Here is a 16,592-nt window from a genome sequence, read left to right as displayed (position 1 = left end):
AGCCAGGGCCTTTTCAACTCTGGCTCCGGCCCGGTGGAACGCTCTGCCTCATGAGACCAGGGCCCTGCAGGATCTGATTTCTTTCCGCAGGGCCTGTAAGACAGAGTTGTTCCGCCTGGCCTTTGGCTTGGAGCCAATTTGATTCTCTCCCTCCCTCTCTTTCTTTTTTCTTTTCCTTCTCCTCCAGCGATGAGGCTACATTTTAATATTTTAATGTTCCATTATTTTAATGTTGTATTTTATTTTTGTTTTTAAGTTGTAATCATTCATCTTGTTTTTATTATTGCTTGTAAGCCGCTCTGAGCCCGGCCTTGGCTGGGGAGGGCGGGGTATAAATAAAAAAATATTATTATTACAATTCTGTGGTCAGGTGTACGGCTGTTCCACTTGAATTAGACAGCTACAGGTTCTGTGGCTGTCTGACACAAGTTCCCTGCAATGGATGTACTTGGAATCAAGGGGGTGTTACATATTTATCATTCTTTCCTCCCTCCTGCAGCGGGAAGATTTTCAGATGTACGAGAAATATTGTCAGAATAAGCCGCGATCTGAATACCTGTGGAGGCAGTGTGCAGAAAGCCTCTTCTTCCAGGTATTTTCACATTGTTATGGTGATAGGCGAAAAGCTCACTTGGGCCAGTCATTATCTGCCAAGCTAACCTACCTTGCAGGGTGGTTGTGAGGATAAAATGAGGAGAGGTGAACCATGTATGGCACACTGAGCTCTTGGAGGAAAGGTTGGGATTGAAATGTAATCATAATCAATCCTTATTATGGTCCAGAGACCCAGCAAATCGTTACAAAGCAATGCACAATCCAGGTTAAACAAGCATTTTGTTCAGACTTAAAGATAGGGATCATTGGTTCTTGCAACTCACTGCCACAGGAGGGCAATGATGATCACCAACTTGGATAGCTTTAAAGGAGTATTAGACAAATTCGTGGAGGATAAGGCTACCTGTGGCTACTCACCACAATGGCTGTTCTCCGCCTCCACAGTCAGAGGCAGCAATGCTTTTGGAAACACGTTGCTGCAAACTGCAGGAGGGGAGAGTGCTGCTGCTGTGCTCGGGTCCTGCTTGCAAGCTTCTCCTTCTTGGCCACTGGTAAGGATGGGATGCTTGGCTAGATGGGCCATCGGCCTGATTTTTTCAGGCTTGTCTTATGATGTGGTGCAAGGCCAGCCCACTCATGAGACAGCGTACTCTTTTGTTTGTTTGTTACAATGTTTTTTTTTAATTGGTTTTCACATATTACATTACAATACAGATGTAGCAAAGCCAACACCATTTCTTCCCCGTCCCCCCATACATTTACATTTATATTTCCTCAATCCATCATATTATTCTTTTCTCCTTCCTCCCACTTCCCTCCACCCCCACTCAATTTCCTCCACATTATACAATTTACAATAATCTTTGCATTCTACAATCTTCTCAAATCATCTATATATTCTTATTATCTTTCCTTACTAATTTTTCTTCCATCTAGTACCATCTTTTTTTGAGCAATATTTTGCCATATATTCATCAAAACTTTTCCACTCTTTTTTAAATTTTTCATTCGACTGATTTCTTATTATAGCAGTTAATTTTGCCAAAATCAAATATTCGTTTAGTTTACAAATCCATTCCTCATTTGTGGGTATAGTTTGTGACTTCCACCTAGGAGACAGTGTACTCTTAGGAGGGATTGGCTCAGCTCCAATCTCTTCCCGTTCTGACAAACTGCTTCCTTCTCTGTTTGCGCCAGTTTGCACTTCTCAAGAGCGTTGGCTGGGTTCCGGCTCACTCTCAGCCATTCCCTTATCAACCAGCATTCCAAGGGGTGGGGGAGTTGGCACTAGCCAATGACCCTCTCTGTTCCTGGCTGCTTTCTTCAGCTGGTTGCAAACCGTCACTGGGAGCTGGCTCATTCATGACATTCAACTGCCTAATGCCGTCCACATCACCCAGGGGATCACAGCTGCAAAAGTTAGAAAACAAGAGTTGTTCTGTTGTCTGGAGAGGTCACTTCCTGGTTCGCATGGAGAAGCCATTTTTAACAGAGCCCAGCAATGGAAGTGCACAGCTGTACTGAGGCAGCACCGCGTGTTGAAATTCTGTGCCCCCTAACAATTTTGTACCTGGGACAACCTTCCCTGTGGCCCCCTCCCATGCTGTGCCACTAGGGAGTGGGGCAGCATTTTGGGGTCCACCTCAGGTGCTGTAATATCTCAGCCCAGTGCTATTGAGGTGACTTGCTTCGACAAACCGGAAATGTATATGTATCCTAAACTGGGCAACAACTTCTAAAATTTTTGCTCATTCATTTTGATAGCTCTAGTTTTGCATCATTTCCATAATGCTGATTGTGAGGCGCATTTGGAGGACATAGAAGATTGCAGGTAGCCTATTAATGAGATCCTGGCACATGGATTAAGAAATCATCTGAAAATACAGCTAGGAACAAATTTATTCATCAGCTGCTTTATACAACCTTTAGATTTTGCCTCTTTAGCCTACTGTCATCTCCTGGGCCTTGTGATAGCTCTCCAGGGGCTGAGGAAGCAGCATTGGGCCCCTCCCAGTGACCTGTATGTTCAGCACTCATCCAGATTAGCTTCTGCAAAAAAACTTAAAGTGTTAACTTTTGTAAACATTTAAAAATGCAAAGTAATCAAATCATCGCCAAATAAATATATATATAATTTTGTAATATCACTGTATTCTGAAACCAAAAGTCAATTAAAAAGTGCTGTATACACTTCTTGAGCATCCCTGGTAACTATTATATTTTAAACTGGCTGTTAAATTATACATGTGAATGCAAAAATATATAAGGCTTGACATTGTCTTTGAGTTTTGCATTCCAATATTTAACAAACTCCATTTCTCAATAACTTTGGTGCCCTTCCTTTAATTTCTCTTTCACAATATGAACAACAGTGCTACATACCATATGTTTTTATACCATTTCAATATGTCAATGGACTTAACTGATTTCCAATGGCTAGTCTGGCTGCTATGATCATTGCTGTTGCAAATTCCAAGTCTTAATTGTTTACTCTGCCTATTTTGGTGCTAAGATTACATTGCTACCAATCATTTAATTTATAAACCTCAACGCCTCTTGTTAAAATTTTACACCAGTCCAAAATCATGTACTGAATTTAATATTTTTTTATTTTAAAAGATGACATACACAATGTGCCACATTTTGCCTTTCCGTTTTGTTGCAGGAATGCCAAAGGAAATTGGAGCATAAGCTTGCGCTGGATTCCTATCTGCTCAAACCTGTGCAACGCTTAACAAAATACCAGCTGCTCCTGAAGGTATTCATGTCATTGTTCCTAAGAATGGATCGACACCACTTCCATCTTTCAGGAATGCACCCCCTCGCAGAATGGTAGCTCTGGGAACTGTAGCTCTGTGAGGGGAGTCTCCTAAACTCCCAAGCACTGGGATCCACTTCCACAAGAGGTAGTGAAGGCCAACAAATTAGATGGCTTTAAAATATACCGTATTTTTCACTATATAAGATGCATCCAACCATAAGACGCACCTAGTTTTTAGAGGAGAAAAACAAGAAAAGCCAGCAAGAGCCGCAGACATGCTCAGCGCAGCTCTTTAAAGATAGAGCGGCTCTTGCTGGCTTTTCTGGGAGGTGGGAGAAGGGACTGGTGGGCTGCCCTCCATCCCTTCTCCCACCTCCCTGAAAAGCCAAAGCAAGCTTCACAGCGGCTCTTGCTCTGCTGGCTTCCCAGCGAAGCGGGATGAGGGATGAAAGGGGCTCCGTAAGGGCTCCCTTCCATTCCTCCTCCCGCTTCGCTGGGAAGCTAGCAGAACAAGAGGCGCTGCGCAGATCTTGCTCTGCTGGCTTCAGCAATAGCCGTGCAGCCTGCATTCACTCCATAAGATGCACACACATTTCCCCTTACTTTTTAGGAGGAAAAAAGTGCGTCTTGTGGAGCAAAAAATACGGCAATTAGGCAGATGCCTGGAGGATACAGCTATTGATAATTACTAGTCACAGTGAACATGTGGCCCCTCCGATGTCAGAAGTGTCTGGCTCTGAATACCAGTTGTTGAGTATCACAAGTGTGGAGAGCACTGTTGTTCTCAGGGCATCTAGTTGGCCACCATGAGAACAGGATGCTAGACTAGATGGGCTGCTGCTCTGATCCAGCAAGCAGGCTCTTCTGACGTTCTTATTGCAGTCAATGCAACGTTTGACATATTTCTATGTGAAGCGGCCTGGACTGCAGAGAAAATCCTGACTTCAGGATGTTTTCAGACTTTGATATTTTTTCAGGAGCTGCTGAAATACAGCACAAGTTGTGAAGGCGTCCAGGAGCTCCAAGAGGCACTGGTCGCCATGTTGGATTTGCTGAAGTCAGTCAACGACTCCATGCATCAGATTTCGATAACTGGCTATGATGTAAGTAGACTTTTCATTGGTTGGGAAGGCATCCGTTGTGCTGTTAAGTGGGAATGGGATGCAGTGGGGCTGTCAGGGCAGGACTTTGGGGGGCAGATGTCGAGGCCCCACTCAGCAGAATGAGCAGAAGGGGCTCCGAATGCAGGAAGACTGGCTTAGTACACTTCCATCTAGATATGCTATAAGCCGCCCAGAGTGACTGGGGAAACACAGCCAGATGGGTAGGGTATTAATAATAATAAAAAGAGGAGCAGCCATCTCTGTGTTACTATCTGAATAGCACTCCAGTAAGGCCACTGAGTCTGGAATCTAGGAGCAGAGGGGAGGACCTTGCTTTGTATGTGGAAGGTCTTAGGTTCAGCTGTGTGTCGAGACCCCGAAGCCACCCCCTTGTTGAGAAATAACACACACAAGGAAACAAATATTAAGTTAATGTTATTGGGCAAATTTTGGCCACAGCTTTATTGCTTACAGAATGTGAGCGGTATCGGCTTAGGCATTGAATGGACCCAACTATATCTGATTCCTGCCCATCACACAGGGAGTCCAGTAAGGGTTAATCACCGGTAGAGAGAGCCCCGTCGATGCAGACCAACTCAAGTTCCCCCTGGTGTTCCCGTCGGGGTCGTGTCATGGCCCTAGCCCCGCCCCGGGCTTCGGACACCCCCAGATTCCTTTAACGGAATACCCTTAAGCTTGGAGGGGCAGGTGATGGCCATCCCTCCCCTCCCCCATCATAAGGTCAAACAATGCCTAACTGCAACCCTAACAAAGTTGTGACGATTGCTACTAGGTAGGCGAAAACCAAATGGCCTGTGCCAATTTGCCAAGTGGAAAAATTCCTACCAGGCCCCTCAATGGCGACCAACCAAGGTCCATAGCAAGGTCAAGGAACAAAACCTGCAAAATAGGGAGGGAGGGCAGGTGATTGAGGAAGCGAGCCAAAGAGGAAGCCCGTCGGCTTGCGCCTCTGTTTTAAATGGTCCCGGCCACACAACTGCAGCCAGCAGATTGGCTGGCCGGTCGCTGATGTGGCCGGGATCCCCCGGGCAATGCGGTACTACGCCCCCCCCCCCCGGAGGAGAGTGGGTGGTCACACAGTCTACCACAACTCCTCCCCACGCGGAAGTGGAGCGGATTTCCTGGCAATTCCACATCTGGCTGGGGAAGAACGCTTTGGCTGCAATGCTGAGGTGCCCCTCCCTCTTCATGGGCAAGGAGACCATTTTGGCCAAAACAGAACCATAAGGGGTATATGATGTCAGGCACAGGGCAGATAAGGACTTGCCTTGGCCAAAAGGGTGCTGGAAAACACCATGGTTCAGCTGATTGGCAGTGCCAGGATAAAGCCCCTTTCAAAGGAATAGAGCAAGGCAGCTCTTTGAAAGGGTCTTCGGAAGGCTTTGTTTTATTTTGTAAGTCACTTTTCTGATAAGAAACCCCTGTGTGAATTAAAAACAAGCAAACAAAATACAATTGTTCTTACCAGGGAGACATCGGTGAGCTGGGCAAAGTGCTGATGCAAGGATCTTTCAGTGTATGGACGGGGCACAGGAAAGGTCCCACGAAAATGAAGGACCTGGCCAGATTCAAGCCAATGCAAAGGCACCTCTTCCTCTATGAGAAAGCGCTGGTCTTCTGCAAGAAGAGAGAGGACCACGGCGACAGCCACGACAAAAGCTCCTCATACAGTTTTAAGCACTTTCTGAAGGTAAGTGGGAGCCTCAAGGAGATTCAGCATTCCACCTTTGGCATTTCATTTGTTGTTGGTTTTTAGCAAAGTGCTTCATCACTGCATCACACACACACACACACACACACACACACAGCGCGACATTGTTTTCTCTGGGGGGGTGGCGGGTTAGATTATCCACCCCTTCCCCCCTCCCTTTCTCTTCCCTTTTCAAATGCAAAAACCAAAAAAGTGGATAAGTGGCTAGCATGGAACAAAATTAGATTAATTGGAAAGAATTATATGGTGTTATGTTATTGTTAATCTTCCTGTTCCAATAATTATTTTTTTTAAGTGCCAACAGACACTACACTGCTGATCTGAAGTGGAACATATTTAGGAAATTTTCCCAACCAGACAACAATATATAAAGTCTAGGTTTATTGCCCCACTCCCCAAAATGGTTTTATTTATTTATTTACCTTTATTTCAGATTCTTCTGTACCACTTTATGTAAGACAGTGCCCAGAGCAGTTTGCATGAAAGTTTGCATCAATAATAATAAGCTCATAACAATTCCATTCCATTAACCGACAGTATAAAAGCAGATTCTGAGCCTCTTTTTAAAAGACCCTCACTCTGGTTTGATACTTATCAGCTTCTTGCATCTGCCTTGGGTGCCCAACCAGCCATCTGCTCCTATGATAGTTCTGTCAGAATTTGTGACAATGGATTTTCTTCTCACTGATTGCAGATTTGCAGTTTTCTGGTGAACTGCCTTTTGTTACGCTCCAGGCATGTGTGCATTTGTGTCAAGTCCTTCCTTTGTTCTCACAAGTCGAACATTTCAGGGATTTGTAATTCCAGGAAAAATCCTGGTGTTCCTTACATCTCCTTTGAGTGTAAAAGCTGCTTCATGCAAGGGAAGGTTAATTACAGTGCTGGAGAACCTGCTTTGCATGCATAAGGTCCCAGCTCCATCCATGTGGGACTGGGAGAGTCTCCTGCCTGAAACGCAGAAGAGTTGTTGCTAGCCTGTGTAGACAATATACTGAGCTAGATGGATCAATGCTCTGATTATTCCAGCCGAACTGTTAACAAAAATACAAATGTTGGCTTTCAGAAAGAGGATGGAAGACCGTAACTTAAGCTGTGTAAATTGAACTGAAAGATCATCTTGCCCCTCCTATACCTGATCAATCCCTGTTCTCTGCAGATGAAAGGACCAGCATGTGCAGTCCAGCTCACCACTAGGCCTGGGAAACGGTGAACTGGCCCCCTCCAAAAAAAGTTTGCTGACCCCTGCACTAATGCAAGCACCTTGAATTAGGACCAGATATGAACTAGCCAACATGTTTGTTTATGTGTGATAATCTGGTTGCTGAATTCTGGACCAATTCAAGATTCCACATTACCTTTAAGGGGCAGGCCCATGTCGAGCACATGGCAACAGCCCTGTCTGGAAGTTACCAGAGCATGGAGACCATTTCTGTGCAAGAGTAGCCACAGCTGTGAGACAAAGGCACCCCAGCTCCCCAAACTGGTGGTACAGCTTGTTTTCTCAGCAGTGCCTGGAAACCAATTTTGCAGAAACAAAACTTAATTGGCAAATGACTTCTTGTGTCCCTGAGGCTGCCTTCCATAGCTGATGATAGCCATGCCAAGAAGAGAAAACAGAGAGGAAGGAACAGAAGGTTTAGCCAGGTGGCCTCATTGGTTTAATGTCTCAGGCCACCTGACAGCATTGTTCTTTGCGCATGGAGAACACAGAGTGTTTTATTAAGGGTGAACAATGGGAACTGTAAACTGAACATCTATTTATAAACAGCTTATTCATATTTATAAGGAGTGACTGGTTTGCCTGGGTTCTTACCCCCCCCCCCTTCCACCTGGGTCCCTAAGGGGATGTAGATCTAGTAAACTAGCTGCTTAAAGGGAGTTCATAATGCTGGCCAGAAGGTGAGTGGAGAGACCCAGTGTGGTGTAATGGTTAGAGTTTTGGACTAGTACTTGGGAGAACAGGGTTTGAATCCCCACTCAGCCGTGAAGCTCACTGGGTGACCTTGGGCCAGTCACAGCCTCCTAACCTAAACTACCTCACTGTTGTGAGGATGAAATGGGGAAGACCATCTTGAGATCCTTGGAAGATAAAGGTGGCATAAAAATGTAACAAATAAATAAAAATAAATAATGCCATGACCCCCAATTCTAGCTGTGATCTGGACAAGGAGTCAGAGGCTTCAGGGGCACCAGATGAGGAGCCTGGTTAGCTTCAGGGGTCAGAGAAAATGGTATTACTGCTGCCCTGAGTTTGGGTCTACATGAAATGTTGGAGCCCCACAAGAGGGTGCAGAGTATTTGAGAGCTCCTTCCTCCATGGCAGGGGCTCTGTTTCTGACAAGGCTGTTAACTATGGATTGATTGATTGATTGATTGATTGCTCCTTTATTTCCCACCTTTCCTTCAAGGAGCTCAAGGGTAGTGTGCTTGGCTCTCTCTTCTGCCTGATTTTAGCCTCTCACAACAACCCTGTGAGGTGGGTTAGGCTAGGAGAAGGTGGCTAGCTCACCAAGGTCACCCGGTGAGGTTCATGGCTGTGTGGGGCATTTGAACCCGGGTCTCTCAGGTCCTAGTCTGACTCTTTGACTACTACACCACCGCTGGCTCTCTGTAAAAGAGATGCACTCTCCCATCCAATGAAGGCCCATGTCAAAGCATGCAGAAATATAATGCCGCCCACCTAGATTGTCTGTCCATCACTGAATCACTATAAGTGCTTTTTATTATTATTATTTTTAGATGAGCGCTGTTGGGATCACTGAAAATGTGAAAGGAGACCATCGGAAGTTTGAGATCTGGTATAGCGGTCGGGAAGAGGTCTATGTTGTTCAGGTTTGTTTTGCTTTTGTAAGGATTTTCCCTCCCCCCCCCCCCCAGCCAGACCATTGGCTCCACCAGGTTAAGCATTTGCTCCTCAAATTATGTCCAGGTAAGTTACTGCAGCATATTCATGCCTCTTGTTTGCAGCCATATGTGCCCTGCAGGATCAGACCATCCTATTGGCAACTGTGTGAACAGGACACTGGACTAGAAGGGCCTTCCTTTGGTCTGATCCTGTAGCCAAATACTTCTGATGTTCTTATGATATACTGCCCTCAGCCACGGAGGCTTCATTTTCACTGTCATAATCTCCACTGGCCAATTTAGTGAATTTATCTCAGCTTTTTTAAAAAAAGAATCTGATCTAACTGGTCTTCCTCACATCTTTTGCATGAAGCTCATTGGTTGACCTTGAGCTAGTCACCATCTCTCAGCCTATCCTACCTCACAGGGTTGTTGTGAGGCTGAAATGGGGAGGAGAAAACTATGCATGCTGCCTTGAGCTCCATGGAGGAAACAGTGGTATATAAGTGTAATCAATCAATCAAAATAGATGAATAAATTATGGGATTGTCAACACCTATTCTTTTTTTCCACACCTTCCTTTGGTTGTTTTTGGGAGGGGCATGTTTCTTAACTTCTGGTAGCAGAGAAGTGATTGTTCTCTCTTCTTCTGCCAGGCACAAACGGTTGAGCTGAAGATGGCATGGCTAAATGAAATAAGAAAGGTTTTGTTTAAGCAGCAGGAACTCATCAAAGGTACCTTGGAGGATTGGCTGGAGGGTGGAGCTTCTGGATTTCCCTGTTATGAATAGCAGGGGTGGTGTGTCCTGTCTTGCCGCTTAAGGAGAAATGGAAAAACTCCTCCTGCTGTTGCTGCCCCACTGGTACCAGTACAACTCTCTCACCTGCATTGTGTGGCATCAACTTCCAGTGAGGTCTTCCAAGATCTCACCAAAGTTTTGTGAGAAATCATGTACTTCCATTCTGACATTTATTCCAGGATTCAGATACCTGGTATGTTCTGCCCCAGTTTAAATTTGGTCAGAAATTCAAATTCTGGCATGCAGCTTCTGAATGCCTGCACCTGAAAAACAAAATATTAAATAGGCTTTGTTTTAACTTGTAAAATGGTGCATTGATGGAATTATGCTGTAGAACAATTTTGAAAATTAAAAGAAAGGGAAATAGAACGAACTGGTCTTTCAAAACATTTGCAGTTTAAATTTGGTCAGAAATTCAAATTCTGGCATGCAGCTTCTGAATGCCTGCACCTGAAAAACAAAATATTAAATAGGCTTTGTTTTAACTTGTAAAATGGTGCATTGATGGAATTATGCTGTAGAACAATTTTGAAAATTAAAAGAAAGGGAAATAGAATGAACTGCTCTTTCAAAACATTTGCAGTTTAGCTTTCCCCTCTGGAAAAATCTCCAAACACTCACTGAGGATCCACTTTGCAAATCTGAGTCTGATTGAGATAGAATTTGTTTTCTATCCATAGAATATTTTTTTCCATCCATAATCTGCATGCTTTATCTTTCTCCAGCCTTCAGACCACAAAACATATTGTACCCCTGGTTGAGATGAATAGGTGGCACTGGAGAAATTTAAATTTAAACCCACATTTACCAAGAATGAGGTCAGCATGCAGGGCTAGTTAAAAGGGGAGGTCCATAAACCATTTGCCTGCAGCATCAAGCCAAGGACTTATCTGCTTCAGGATTTTGAGTCCAGACCTATGCACCTGATGGTCTCCATCACCTAATTTTATGAACATTCGCCTTATACATGACAACAAGCTAATCCATATTTGCATTATATTCACAGTTGAGAAGCAACAACCTCCTTCATGTACAGACCAGATCCAACTCTCCCCTCCTCTGAGTGATGGGTAAGTCAGCAGGGCCTGAGACAAAATAGCTAATTTCTGCCCATCAGGATGCTGGGCTCCACCCGGTTCAATCCTTTCTCTCCTTAAATTTGTATGTATTATTTAAATCTGTATGCAGATTTTCTGTATAAATATGCTCCAAGTGGCTCTTAAAATGTGAATCAGTGTATCGTTACATTAACAATCAGACACTACTCAATTTCAAAACATAACACAGAATTCCAACATATAGTAATTCAGTTTCAACTGAATAATTCAGTATGGACATTGTAACATTTTAAAGTCATCATAAAACAAACTATCAATCATTAAACCGTATCAATTAATGACAAATACAATAAACATTCCAGTGCAATTGCATGCCAGCAATAATATAACCAGCAGCCACTGCGTGGTACAAAAAATAACCAAGTGTATATAAATTATTGATGGATTTATAGACTGCATTTCTCCCAAGGCAGGTATGATAGCTTGCAATTTCAAAATATTGAAACAAACACGTAAGTTCACAGAGGCTAAAAAATTTAAAGTGCGCATAGTTCTTAACAGCTCAATCGTATATCATGGAATATATAGCCGTTAATAAATCTATACTATAAAGCACATGAATCATTTATAGGGGCTAAAAACTGAAGTGCACCTATTTCATAGCAGCTTGATCATGTAAAGTGCTCAAAAGACAACTCTCACCCACTGCTTTTGATTGTATCTGGCAAAGTCAGTGGAGAGCTTGGAGGAACTGCATCAGGACCCAGAATGGGAGGGGGGATCAGCACCTACACCCCCACTGCATATGCTTAGGAATAGACACCACATTGGTATTGCTGGGATTACCTGCTCATGGTTTGGTCGGTCTTGTTGCCTCAGTTTCTCTAAACAGACTCTGTGTGTTTTCAGAAAACAACCAAGAGCCTCCGTAAGCTCAGAGGAAAACGATTCTGAGCGTACCAGCCCCGTGGCCTTGGAGAGCGTGGCTTCCTCACCGCAGAACAAGCCAAGCAGGCGTATGTGCAGCTTGATAGCATCTTCTTTATTCTTTGGCCCAAGTGTGCAATTTTCTCTGTGTTGCCTCTGTGTTGTCTCTTCTTCCCCAGATGTATCTAGGGACATCTGTCCATTCTCCAGCTAGGTTGGTGTGTTTTCCCTGGTCACACATCTACATATGGGGAGGGGGAAGCAAGCGAGTGCTTGCCCCCGATGCATGCCCCATTTCTGGTTGCACCCACCGCCCATAGGAGGCATACAGAAAAACCCCAACCTTCAAGTGTTGATGGGCTCTAACTTCCATCATCTCCAGCCAGCATGGCCCAGTGGTTTGGGATGATAGGAGCTGGAGATTCACCCTCCCGGATTTTGTAGTAATGTTCTGCAAGTGACCTTGTAAGCAGTGATGATCGTGTATCCCTTTCTCCCCATGCAGCTTGGCCAGGAATGTCTCATTCTTTGGAAATCTGCGAAGGACTTGATGATTGGTCCAGCCATAACTACTTCTTGACGTGTTCTGACACGGAAGAAGAAGATGGGAACCAGTTGGTTAGTTGAACCGTTGAACTGTTTATTGATTTATTTCCACATAGGAATCACTTCCTATAAAACATCTTGGTGTGATTTAACCATAAAAATATCAACATCCATGAATCACAACTGGTATTGCTCCTGTTATATTTTCCCTTTTTTGTGATGGCTCTGTACCTGTAACCTATTGTTATTACTGTTGATATTTTTATTGTTGTTTCTCCCGTATACATCAAATTCGTTTGTAATTGATTTTTTTAAAAAACAACTAACACACACATACACACCAATTATAACAATTTTTATCTAAGAATGACTTGAATAGCAGATTTAGTACCTGACACAGACACACAAGTTTGCAGAATACACATACCAGATTTGTTTCGGGTGAATGCTATGTTACTGGGAACTGTGCATTTCTGAAGCTACTCTGTGGACCATGAGACATTGGGCCCAGTACTGCTGCTTCTCCCTGTTATTGAATAATAACAACAAACTCCTCTTTCCAAGGGAAATTGTACCTTTGTGCAGGAAATAAGGGTCTCCTAAGAGCTCTCAGCACCTTTAATGAACTACAGTTCCCAGGATTCCTTGCAGGAAGTCATGATATCATAGTACTTTAAACACATAGATGTGGCCTTGCTCTAATTAGATTTGCAGTGTGTGAGAGTGTTTGTTTATTTATTTATTCTTTTGTAAGGGGAGGTTTGGCATCCTGGGAGGCTGGCACTGCTCTCTGGAAATAAGCCGTATCTTTGTTCCTGATGTCTCAGTCCCCAGGAAAATATAAAGCCCTGGCAGACTGCAAGATGGGCGATTCAGAAGACTTGCTAGTGAAAAATGGGGATGTGATTCAACTATTGCACGAAGATGGAGAAGGACAATGGTGAGCACCCACTAAGTTAAATTCACTCAGCTGTAAGCTTGTTCTGCTGGCAAAATGTTTTGTCCCAGTGGAATGTTGTTGCCCAAGAGAACACACAAGCACATTTCCGATAACTTTGTTGCAAAATAGATCACACAAGCTGTGGTGCAATGAGTTTCTGCTAGTGCAGCTGTCACACTGGATTCCTCTGCGATACCAGCACTGAAACTCACTCCCCAATAGCAGACTGAGAATGCCAGACACAGCCCAGTGTGTTTGTTTTGGCTTTATGCTGGCTGCTGCTTTATTTATTCTGGAGTTTCATTTCGGTGTGATTTCATTGAACTTTGGTACACTGCTTTGTGATTCTTACATGAAAGGCAGTGTAGAAATAGCTTCAATACACAAACAATGAGAAGTGAAGAGGAAGCTGTAATCTCTTGAATCTGGTAATATGTAGGTGCCGTATTTTTCACGCTATAGGACGCACTTTTTCCCCTCCAAAAATGGAGGGGAAATGTGTGTGCGTCCTATGGGGCAAATGCAGGCTTTCGCTGAAGCCTGGAGAGTGAGAGGCGTCGGTGAGCACCAACCCCTCTCACTCTCCGGGCTTCAGGAAGCTATCCGTAAGCCTTGCGAGCAGCAGCCTGCAGCCCGAAGCATGGGGCGCATTCTGGAGCGCGCCCCGTGCTTCGCGCAGATGTCTGCAAGCCTTGCGAGCCTGGCGGGAGTTCCCGCCGAGCTCGCAAGGCTTGTGGATAGCAGCCTGTTCTGGGAGCTGGGGGAGAAAATAAATTTTTATTTATTTATTCCCCCCCCCCCCCAAAAAAAAACAAGGTGTGCCCTATAGGGCGAAAAATACGGTACTTCTTTCAGAGGTGTAGCCATGTCGGCCTGTGTTGCTGCAAAACCAACAAGGAGTCTCGTGGCCCTTTAAAGACTAACAAACAGGAAAGGCTGGTCCACTGTGGCAAATGGGGCACTGCCCCACCAACCTTGGCCTGCCCTCAGCCAGCCTCCCACCTGCATTCTTTGCTCCTTACAACCAGCTCAGGGATGGCATGGCTATTCAGCTTCTCCCTGTTGAGTCTCAGTGTTGCCCCTTTAGAACTCAGCAGAGAAAGTGATGAGGACAAAACCAGAATTAGTTGGCTCAGACAGTCCTTGGCTCTGGCACTACCTGCTGTTGGACTCCAGCCTTACACCATACCAATCCCAATGGGTGCCATCCACAACTAGCAAATGTTATTTTTTAAAGAAACTAATTGTTTTTGAGACTAACACATTTTATTAGCTTTATTAGACTACAGGCCGCTTCATGGTGTGCTCCTCATTTGCTAAATACATACTTTGATTGATTATTTGGTTGTTTAATTCCTATATTTAAAATATATTCCTGTACACAATTTCTTGTGTACAGGAAATTGAAGCAGTCCTTCCTCAGGTTGCCCACAGCTGTGTCCCATTCACCTTCACTCTGCACACCGAGTTCCAAGTGCAAGAGGTTGGTTGAATTTACTCACAACACACACACATATCATACATACGTAGATAGTGGGTAGGTAGATAGATGAGAGACTGGAGTTAAATAGGAATGGAATTCAAAAGCACAGCCTGTGAGAATTCAACCAGCTCAATGCTGTGCTAAGCAAACCTTCAGCAATTAAACTTAGCATTGGTGATTTAAATGGCAATATAATTTGAGCTTAAGTGGCTTAGAATAGAGATAAAAGCTTGCTGTTTCACTACCATCGTTAAACTACTCAGCAGTGCTGAAAGATTATTGTTCTTTCACCAGTTATTGTCAACACTCTACACACTTATAATAATTTCCCCCAGCCACTCTGGGCGGCTTCCAGCACGTATTAAAAATAGTAATAAAATGTCAAACATTAAAAACTTCCCAATACAGTCATACTTCAGGTTACAGACGCTTCGGGTTCCGTGATTTCGGGTTGCGCACTGTGCCAAACCCAGAAGTACCGGAACTGGTTACTTCCAGGTTTCGGTGCAGAAGCGCTAAATCACACATTGCACATGCACAGAAGCCCCGAACCACAACCCGCGCATGCGCACACGCGGCGCTGCAGGTTGCGAACGTACTTCCCGCACTGATCATGTTCGCAACCCGAGCATCCACTGTACAGGGCTGCTTTCAGATGTCTTCTAAAAGTTGTGTAGTTCTTTACCTCCTTGACACCTGATGGCTCTAACTGGGTTGCCACAGACTGTAACATGCTGTTGACATTTAACTCTGTGCTTTACATACCCCACCCACCTCCTTGTGTATTCATTCACTTGGCAACTGATATCCCACTCCATAGGAAACTGAGTTGGACCTAGAGCTCAATGTTGTCTCCCCCAAATTTCCAGCACTATCTGGAAATACCAAGGAGTGAACCTGGGATCTTTTGCATGCCCTCCAAGTGCTCTGCCATTGAGCTATGGCCCTTGCCTTATGGATCTGGGCTCTAGTCTTATGAACATAAGAAGAGCAAGGCCAAAGGCCCATCTAAGCCAGCTTCCTGGCCTCACAGTGGCCAGCCAGGTGCCTGAATAAGAAGTCAGGAAGGAGGACATGAGGACCTTGGTCTTCTCCCCACTTGTGCACTGTGGTAGCTGGTATTCGGAGACACGCTTCCTCTAACAATGGTGTTAGCACAACACCATCATGGCTCATAGCCATTGGTTGCCTTGTCTTTCATGAGCCTAAGAATGTAAATCCACGAAAGCTTATGCCATAATAGTGAGTTAGCCTTTAAGGTGCCATAAAACTGTGCTTTAGTTTGGTCGCCCCCCGTGCTGTGTATAGATATGCAAACATTGGTTTTATTGTACACCTTTCTAATGCATATTTTTTTCTTTTCTTTTATCATCTTAAAAGGCTGGTCAAAAACCTCAACCGAAGAAAAGAAGGTTGGGTGCCCATCAATAGTTTGCAAATCATTCTCGGGGACTGTCGTGTTCGCCATGCCCGAGATGCAGGTATCCTGTGATGATGAGCATATATTTATATATATATGTATCTCACTCTGAACTGTTTTGGAACTGGAATCTGCAGGAGTTTGGAGGCTCTGGCTGCTTTGCATTGGCTGCTTGCTTAGAGGAAATCCTGGCTTTCGCCACAGTTTTTTTTGAATTACGCTGAGCAGGGGAGAAAAATCAATTATCTGAATTGCTTCGAAAAGTTATCAGTAGTATGATACAATCTTTCCCCTCTCCTTTTCATTTGCTTACTTTGATTTTACTTCTTGCAAATATGGAACTGCCTAATAATAATAATAATAATAATAATAATAATAATAATGGTAATAAGTGCTAAAGGCAGGAGACTTAACATCTAATCC

At 44.2% G+C, this 16,592-nt stretch overlaps 1 protein-coding gene across 5 annotated transcripts in view; it reads left to right on the top strand.

Annotated features, from left to right (window-relative positions):
* MCF2 (MCF.2 cell line derived transforming sequence) overlaps positions 1 to 16,592 on the top strand; it is a 73,333-nt gene that overhangs the window by 51,198 nt on the left and 5,543 nt on the right. For all 5 annotated transcript variants that reach the window (XM_081847913.1, XM_081847914.1, XM_081847912.1 and 2 more), the window contains 11 exons: positions 500 to 592; positions 3,221 to 3,313; positions 4,294 to 4,419; positions 5,909 to 6,130; positions 8,891 to 8,983; positions 9,652 to 9,730; positions 10,802 to 10,865; positions 11,763 to 11,869; positions 12,286 to 12,398; positions 13,154 to 13,266; positions 16,130 to 16,230. In XM_081847913.1, the coding sequence (XP_081704039.1) occupies positions 500 to 592; positions 3,221 to 3,313; positions 4,294 to 4,419; positions 5,909 to 6,130; positions 8,891 to 8,983; positions 9,652 to 9,730; positions 10,802 to 10,865; positions 11,763 to 11,869; positions 12,286 to 12,398; positions 13,154 to 13,266; positions 16,130 to 16,230 (1,204 nt within the window). The remainder of the gene's footprint in view (positions 1 to 499; positions 593 to 3,220; positions 3,314 to 4,293; positions 4,420 to 5,908; positions 6,131 to 8,890; positions 8,984 to 9,651; positions 9,731 to 10,801; positions 10,866 to 11,762; positions 11,870 to 12,285; positions 12,399 to 13,153; positions 13,267 to 16,129; positions 16,231 to 16,592) is intronic.

The sequence above is a fragment of the Podarcis erhardii genome (genome assembly GCF_964252035.2).
Source record: "Podarcis erhardii genome assembly, chromosome: Z".
Taxonomy (NCBI): domain Eukaryota; kingdom Metazoa; phylum Chordata; class Lepidosauria; order Squamata; family Lacertidae; genus Podarcis; species Podarcis erhardii.
This window is presented reverse-complemented; position numbering and strand designations above follow the sequence as displayed.